At 37.5% G+C, this 8,875-nt stretch overlaps 1 protein-coding gene across 1 annotated transcript; it reads left to right on the top strand.

Moving 5' to 3' along the window:
* The first annotated feature begins 2,040 nt into the window (after nt 1-2,040).
* Nucleotides 2,041-3,340, top strand: LOC131641747 (uncharacterized). Its single transcript, XM_058912053.1, has 3 exons — nt 2,041-2,097; nt 2,198-2,446; nt 2,540-3,340. Exons 1-3 carry the CDS (start codon nt 2,041-2,043, stop codon nt 3,338-3,340), a joined length of 1,107 nt encoding a protein of 368 aa, XP_058768036.1.
* The last annotated feature ends 5,535 nt before the right edge of the window (nt 3,341-8,875 follow it).

Genomic DNA, 8,875 nt, shown 5'->3' with positions numbered 1-8,875 from the left:
CATTATTCGCTTGGAGCAAGCTATTAATGAAATCAGAGAAGAGCAAGTTGGATACAAGAGAGAATAATAAGTTTTCAAGGAAAACTTCAGGGAACAGAAGGAAGTAAATGCAAATGTTCAAAACATGCTGCAAAAGATTCTGACCTCTCTAAACACATTTTCTTCATCTAGAGCCTCCAAACCTTAGATTCTAGGATTGTTATTTTCCCTTTTGTTATCAGAACCCTAGGAATCTATTGTGTTTTGCTTTATATGCCATGTTTGTCTTTTAGATATTCAAAAATTGCCTTATTATCAATTAAATGTTTTGCTTTTGATATTCTCTTACTTATTATATCTTGTGTCTTATGTTTTTCACACATTATATCTTTTTTACTATGACAAAAAAGGGGAGAAAGTCTGGAGTTAATTTTGATGATTAATAATCAATTCCTCAGATAAAACTACTTACATTTACTAACCTCATATAAACTTTTGTTTGTGTTAGAAATTTTTTTGTTTTTCAGGATGATATCATAAAACTCTGATTGATGTCAGACTCTGAAAGCTATGAATATCAATTTAAAATAAGATATTAGCAATCAGACTCTGAGAGTACATTGGCAATCTGACTCGGAGAATGTGATTCAGGAATTAGACTCTAAGAAGATGTCATACATAATTAGGCTGTGAGTTTTTACAAAGATCTCATTTTAAGCAACCAGACTTTAAAGTTGACAATGATGCTCTGAAAGACCTCACTCATATCTAACCATATCAAGCTCTGAAAAATTTCATTTAGGAACTGCATTTTTCAATATGGAAATCAGGCTCTGAAATGAATTTATCAATCAGGTTCTGAAAATGGAAGATCTCTAGTATCAAGACTCTAAAGATAGTATCTGATCTATTGGAACCAGGGGGAGTTACCAAGGATGGTTCATAATCATGATATCTGATCTTTACCAAGTATTTGACTCAAGGGGAGTTTCTCATAAAGGATAAGTATTCCTTACCTTTTTCTACTCTAAAATTTTTATGATTCTGTACAAAATTGTGTCATCAAAATACATAGTTTTGTCATCATCAAAAAGGGGGAGATTGTTAGAACAAGATTGGTTCTGCAATACGTCTCTGAGTTTTGATGTTAACAATGTGTATGTGGGTATGAACAAATTTTTTATACTAACGTTTATTTTGTTGAGTACTTAATAAGCAGGTTATGATTCTGATGAAAAGGCGTATCCAAAACATTAGAAGCCACTGGCTTATGTTTCTGCGCTACACACGTTCTGATGAACAGTAGCAACCACTTCAGAAGCAGAAGCATTTAAAGTTATCACTTTTTAACAAAGTCTGAAGCAACCAGTTCTGAAGACCAAGTGTTGAAAGACTCTGAAGACGTGGTTCGGAAGACTCTGAAGATTTGAAGCTCTAAAGACTCAAGTTTCTGAAGACAAAGGACTCTGAAGACCAAGTGTTGAAGACTCTGAAGACTTGAAGTTCTGAAGAATTCAAAGCTTATTCTATTTTCTTCCAACTCATGTTGTGAGCCTCTGAAGTTCAAGAAGGAAAGAAGTTAGCATTACTATGTAGTACGAGGTACAAGGTACAGACGAATGTTTTGTTACACTACCAATAAAGGATGGACGTTGCGTACTATCTTGTCTCCCACTACGTTCAAGCCGCCAAACTTTTGGAAGTTCCACAACTACCCTCCAACGGATATATTATTATATTGGCTATATAAGGGTTTGAAGACTCAAAGAAGAAGCAAGAACGCTCACGATCATATTCACTCTGTATAAATTGTTAATAGCTTCATATTTCTTTTAGTCTTAGATTTGAAAAAGCAAAGTTTACATCCAGCTTGTGTAGAAGCATTATATTGTAAAGAAACCCTAATCAAAGGTTTTTTATTGTTCCTTAAGAGACCGAGTGAAGGTCAATAGACTCGAGAAGTCTAGGAATAGAGATTCTAAGTTGATGAGACCAAGAGGACTGAAGAGGTCATGGATTAGGTGGAAGCTCCAACTCCTAAGGTGAACCAAGCTGAGAGCAATGTGGCCGACACAGAGAAAAACTGGACAACAGTGCACAAGTCAGGAAGGGATAGAGGTAAGAATCAATTATTCCCTAAAACTCCTCCCATGGTGGATTGTTTGAATGGTTTTGAGGCACTATGGGCTTGGAATGACCACCTAGTGACTGTGGACAGGGGGCCATGTTAGTGTCTTGGAATATACGGGGGCTGAATAAAGCTGGAAAAATTAGGGAGATTAGCTCCCATCGCCTGAATTTCCATACTGATATTGTCATTCTTATTGAAACTAGGGTTAAAAAAGATAAGGCTAATGCCATTAGGGATAAACTTCAGCTGAAGGGTATCTACATGGATAATTACAATCATCATGCCAATGGTAGAATTTGGATTCAATGGGATAATACTAAAGTGGATCTTAGGTATGTGAGTAGTTCTAGTCAATATATTCACTATGGAGTCTATGACCTTAAGGGAAGCTTTAAATTCTGGCTGACTGCTATATATGCTTTAAACTAGTTGGAAAATAGGAAGAGGCTTTGGAAGGATATGAAGGAGTTGCATAGTCGATATGTTGGGCCTTGGTGTGCCATTGGTCATTACAATAATGTAGCCACAGCTAATGAAAGAATATGTGGGAAACTTATTGTGGAATCAGAATATGTGGATTTCAATAACTTGTTGAATGATGCAGGGCTTTGTGAGATGGATAACAAAGGGGATTACTTTACTTGGTCTAATAAACAGAGTGAGAATCCTATCTATTCAAGGATTGATAGGCTTATTGCCAACACTGACTGGTTCCAGGGTAATAATGACCTTGTATTGAATGTGCTATCCCCTCATATCTCTGGTCATGCTTTGCTCTACTTGAGTAAACCTACTGTGGCCAGGAAAAAGATAAGGTTTAGATTTAACAACAATTGGACTGATATTGAGGGCTTTCAAGAATGTGTAAGGCAAAGTTGTACCAAGACTACATATGGAAGGCCCATGGAGATTTTATGGAGAAAGCTTATGAGACTTCAGCCTGAACTCAAAAAACTAAACAAACAGGTTACTGATCTACAACAGAGGATTATCGATACTAGAAAGAACCTGGATCTGGCTTATGATGCTCTTAAGTCTCAGCCTATGGACAAGAGTAATATTCAAAGGGTTAGAATATATACTAAGGAATTAGTGAAATGGAATGGTATGGAAGAGCAGAGTATGTTGCAGAGGACAAAAATCAATTGGCTCAGGATGGGAGATGGTAATAATGCTTTTTTTCATGCCTATTTTAAAGCCAGAAACAATACCAAGAGTATTCAATTCTAGCAGAAAGAGGATGGGACTCTATTGACAACTCAGAAAGATATAGAGGAGGAATTCCTTATGATTTACAAGAATCTTATGGGACAGGCTAGTAGCAGTAATAATCATATAGATATAGAGGCCATGAGGAGAGGTAAGCAAATTGATAGGAACCAAAGCAATCTGTTGATCAGCCAAGTGACTAAGGCAGAGATTGAGCTTGCCCTTAATGGCATTGGTGATCAAAATTCACCTGGTATGGATGGATATGGATCAAAAAATTTCAAGGCATGCTGGAGTATTATTCAAGAAGATGTTGTGGCAGCTGTTCATGAGTTTTTCAACCATGGGAGGATACTTAGGGAGTTCACTAGAACAGGAGTAACTCTTATTCCAAAGACTAATGAGGCCAAGTCAGCTAGAGATTATAGACCAATTGCTGGATGTTCTACATTTTATAAAATCATTTCCAAAATCATGACACATAGATTGGGGAAGAATTTACCTAGCATTGTGAGTGTCAATCAAACTGCTTTCATTCATGGGCAAGTAATCCACAGTCACATCCTCTTAGCTTTTGAATTGATGAGGGGCTATACAAGAAAAGGTGGGACACCTAGATGTATGCTCCAATTGGACCTCCATAAGGCATACGATATGGTTGACTGGCATGCATTGGAACAGGTTCTACAGGAAATAGGTATGCCCAAGGAATTTTGTAATTGGATCATGAATGCAGTGACAAATGTTTCCTATGAGTTTAATATCAATGGGCAGAACTCTGAGAAAATGATGGCAAATAGAGGCTTGAGGCATGGTGATCCAATATCACCCTTGCTGTTTGTCCTCATGATGGAATACTTTAACAAGCTGCTGAGGAAAATGCTAGCTAACTCTGGTTTCAAATATCACTCAAAGTGTGAGAAAGCTAGTATTACTAATCTAACTTTTGCAGATGATATTTTGCTGTTTTGCAGGGAAGATACTTATTCTGTCCAGATGATGATGAATACTGTGAAAACATTTTCAGCCTCAACTGGGTTAGTGATCAATCCTCGCAAATGTAAGGTGTATTGTGGTGGGATGGATAGAGAGTTAAAGGAGCTTATGAGTCAAAATTCAGGCTTTGATGAAGGACAGTTGCCCATGAAATACTTGGGTGTGCCTATAGTAAGTAGAAGACTGACTGTTAACCATTACATGACCCTAATTGATAAAATCCTGCAAAGATTGAAACATTGGACAGTCAAATTGCTGAGCTACTCTGGAAGAATAATGCTTGTTAAAAGTGTGATTCTTGCTATCACTCAGTATTGGATGCAGTGTCTTCCCCTCCCCAAGTCTGTTATTGCAAAAATTGATAGTTTATGTAGAACTCTTGTTTGGACAGGAAAGACTAAAGTGAGCAGGAAAAGCCTAGTGGTCTAGAGTACTATTTGTAGGCCAAAGAGTCAAGGAGGGCAGGGGATCATTGACTCGGCTAGGTGGAATATGATCACAATGATCAAATGCTTGTGGAATTTATGTAGGAAAACAGATAATATGTGGGTAAAGTGGGTTCATATTTACTATCTCAAAGGGATAAACATTAAGGAAGCTAGGATACCTACTAGCAGCTCTTGGGTGATCAGAAGAATTTGGAGATGAGAGATATTGTGCAACATTTTCAGGTGGAGTGGACTAGGATGCTAGCACTCAGAAAGTTTCAAATGCATAGGCTTTATACTATGATGTGTGATAGCTCTGACACAGTGGAATGAAGATTTTTATTCTATCATAATGCTGCTAAGCCACGTGCCCAATTCATATCGTGGTTGATATGTCATGGCAAACAGGCCACCAAAGATAGGCTGGCTAGATTCAATATGGTGACTGATAGTACTTGCTGTCTGTGTAGGAATGTAGAAGAGAGTAGATCTCATTTGTTTTTTGATTGCTCAGTGTAGCGGTAAAAAATACTCGACGTGTTTCCACACTCGAAATACAACAGAGTCGCCACCGAACTTTATTTATTCCAAAAGGAAAGGGAAAATATCGATAAAACCCAAAAAAGAAAAGAAAAGGATAAGATGGTCATCTCAACCAAATTAGGGTCCGGGAGTCGGTTAAGCAAGGGGAAGTTATTAGCACCCCTTACCTCCATCGTACTCGATGGGACCCATTTAGTTAGTTTCGTGTTTGAGTGTTAGCGTGATGTTTGCGATCCTTTGCTTATTAATCGAGAAAAGGTAAAAGAAAGGATTTTTAGGGTATTTATTATTATAAAGAAAAAGAAAAGATTTTTTATTATTATGCTCGCCATGACGTTTGTGTCTTGTGCCTACGTGTTCCCTCATGCAATGGGAAAGTCAGAGCAATCGTAGTTCGAACTAAGAACCACGAATGTTTGTTGGTTGATTTTAGCGAGAGGTACTCGATCACTTTCAAATGGAAACAATAGTATGCGCACATGGATAAGAGATCACTACAAGAATGGATAACTAAATCAAGAGTAAGACGAGATTTTGGCCATCATCGCATTCAAGTGGAAGATATTCGATCTTCACATGTGGAAGTACGTTCGCATTTGAAATTGACTAAATATCTCGTTTATGAAAAGAGATTTTAAAATGAAAAGGCCATAAGGCAAAAAGGTTTGAATGAATTTGAAGTTGTTTTTAAAAGGGATGTTTAGTGAACCTTTTGAGCATAGGTGTACACCTAGCGCGTTGTTCACCCAAGATATTCAAAAGGATGTGAGCCCAATTGTCACTGGTTATCCACATTGGTAAAAGAGGATATGGACGGACTTTTAGTAAAGGATTGAGCATAGGTGTTCACCTAGCGCGTCATTACCCAAGGTATTCAACAGGAGCGAGTCCAATTGTCACTTGTTGTCCTTGTTAATTAATGTATTTTAATTCAAAAGATCAAGGTATTCAAGAGGTGTGCACCTCTTGTCACTTAGTCTTTTGATTCGATTAATGTGTTTTAATTCAAAAGATCAAGGTGTTCAAGAAGTGTTCACCTCTTGTCACTTGACCTCTTGTTTTGATTCAAAGGACCAAAGATATTCAAGAGGTGTGCACCCCTTGTCACTTAGTCTCTTTGATTTGTTAAGAAAGGATTTAAGAAACAAATTGATTTAATGTTTTGATCCAAAAGAATCGAGGTATTCAAGAGGTGTTCACCCCTTGTCACTTGATCCCTTGATTCGATTAAGAAAGGTTTTAAAAAAGTTTTGGTTAATGTGTTTTGATTCAAAAGAATCGAGGTGTTCAAGAGGTGTTCACCAATTGTCACTCAATCTTTTGGTGTAGTTAAAAAAGATTTTTTTTGTAAAGAAGAGACTCGATGTTGAATCGAGAAGTTATTTGAAACGACTTGGCGTTGAACCAAGGTTTATTGATTTTTGGATTGAGATTAATCTAATATAGTAAAATATTTTTGGTATTTTTTATATGAGAAATAAAACCCTAATCAGTAACATATATTTTTTGTATTTTTCAATTAACAATAAAACAAAATAACTAAAAAATAGAAAACATGGTATAAAAGATTAAAATATTAATAGACTAAAAATAAGGAAAATGAGGTGTAAATAAATAGATGGCGCTGGCCCGAATCAGGCCCAAGATAAAAGGAAACTACCCCAGGAGGAGGTGCAGGTTCGCTGCAGGGTGTAACAGAGAAACTGATTCGGTGGTGGGCTAAAGCTCACTAGCAGGCCCAAACAAAATAAAAGAAATGAACCCTAATATCTAATGGATGGTCCGCCTCTTATATCTTCTCTATCGGATGTTCACACTCTGATTTTCACGATAACTCTGCCTCATCTTTCTCAGTTCTATCTCTCAAAATCTATCCTCAACCTTCTAATCTCTCTGCTCAACGATTTCTAACACAGCAACATGCATATTCTCTCCTCAAACTCTCACACTTAATTCAAACATCAAACAACAACAACAACAACAGCAAAGGGGCATACGATTTCGAGGATAAATTAAGGGCAAATCAGCAACAGTCCAACAACAAAATCAGTCCAAGCATGAATGTGAAATACAACAATTAACTGCAAATAATAACCGTGACGAGAACAATTACCGTCTGGAAGTTATCACGGTGACGAATCCACTCAGGTACGCTGCCTCCTCGTTTCTACTTCTTCTGCTCGTGAATTGCTGTGTGAGTTCGCAGGTGTGAATGTTGGTGGAGCTGAGCAATGCAGAGTGAGGGCTGGGTTGGTCTATTGGACTATTTGAAGTGAGGTTGTTGCGAGAATGGTGTAGTTAGAATAAGGTGAGTGTGTGAGTGAGGTTGATACGTGAGTGTTTTGAAAGTGACGTATGTGAATGTTAGTTTTACAGGGTATGTTTCGAGAGGTTAAAGGGTGGTTTTCTGCAGAGGTTTAAGTGGTGAGCGGAGGGAGTGTATTGTGAGGGATGTGATGAAAGATTTGGTGTAGTGAATGATGGTTTGGTTGTTGTGCGTTGAAGAGTATATGGAGAAGAATGTATGCAGAGGGTTTTTTGTTCTGATTTTTTGGTGAAGGTGAGTGTAGCGGGAAAAAAATACTCGAGCGTAATCGCGCGCTCGAAGTACAACAGAGTCGCCACCGAACTTTATTTATTCCAAGAAGGAAAGGAAAAATATCGATAAAACCCACAAAGGAAAGGAAATGGATAAGATGGTCATCGCAACCAAATTAGGGTTCGGGAGTCGGTTAAGCAAGGGGAAGGTATTAGCACCCCTCACCTCCATCGTACTCGATGGGACCTATTTAGTTAGTTTCGTGTTTGAGTGTTAGCATAATGTTTGCGTTCTTGAGCTTATTAATCGAAGAAAGATAAAAGAAAGGATTTTTAGGGTTTTTATTATTATGAAGAAAAAGAAATGATTTTTTTATTATCATGCTCGCCAAGACGTTTGTATCTTGTGCCTACGTATTCCCTAGTGCAATGGGAAAGTCAGAGAAATCGTAGTTCGGGCTAAGAACCACGAAAAGTTTGTTGGTTGATTTTAGCGAGAGTTACTCGATCGCTTTCAAATGGAAATACTGCGCGCACATGAATATGAGATCACTACAAGAATGGATGACTAAATCAAGGATAAAACAAGATTTTCGCCATCATCTCATTCGAGTGCAAGATATTCGATCTTCACATGTGGAAGTATGTTCGCATATGAACTTGACAAAGTGTCTCGTTTATGAAAAGAGTTTTAAAATGGTAAGGAGATATTTGTGGACGTTTAGTAAAGGATTGATCGTAGGTGTGCACCTAGCGCGTCTTTACCCAAGGTATTCAACAGGAGCGTACCCCATTGTCACTTGTTGTCCTTGTTGATTAATATATTTGATTCAAAGGATCAAGGTATTCAAGAGGTGTTCACCCCTTATCACTTAACCTCTAGGTTTGATTAAAGTGTTTTAATTCAAAAGATCAAGGAATTCAAGAGGTGTTCACCCCCTTGTCACATAATCTCTAGGTTTGACTAATGTGTTTTAGTTAAAAAGATCAAGGTATTCAAGAGGTGTTCACCCCTTGTCACTTAACCTCTTGGTTTGATTAATGTGTTTTA

Source organism: Vicia villosa, unplaced genomic scaffold (assembly GCF_029867415.1).
Source record: "Vicia villosa cultivar HV-30 ecotype Madison, WI unplaced genomic scaffold, Vvil1.0 ctg.004005F_1_1, whole genome shotgun sequence".
Taxonomy (NCBI): domain Eukaryota; kingdom Viridiplantae; phylum Streptophyta; class Magnoliopsida; order Fabales; family Fabaceae; genus Vicia; species Vicia villosa.
Note: the sequence above shows the minus strand (reverse complement) of the source record. Positions and strands in the feature narration are given on the sequence as shown.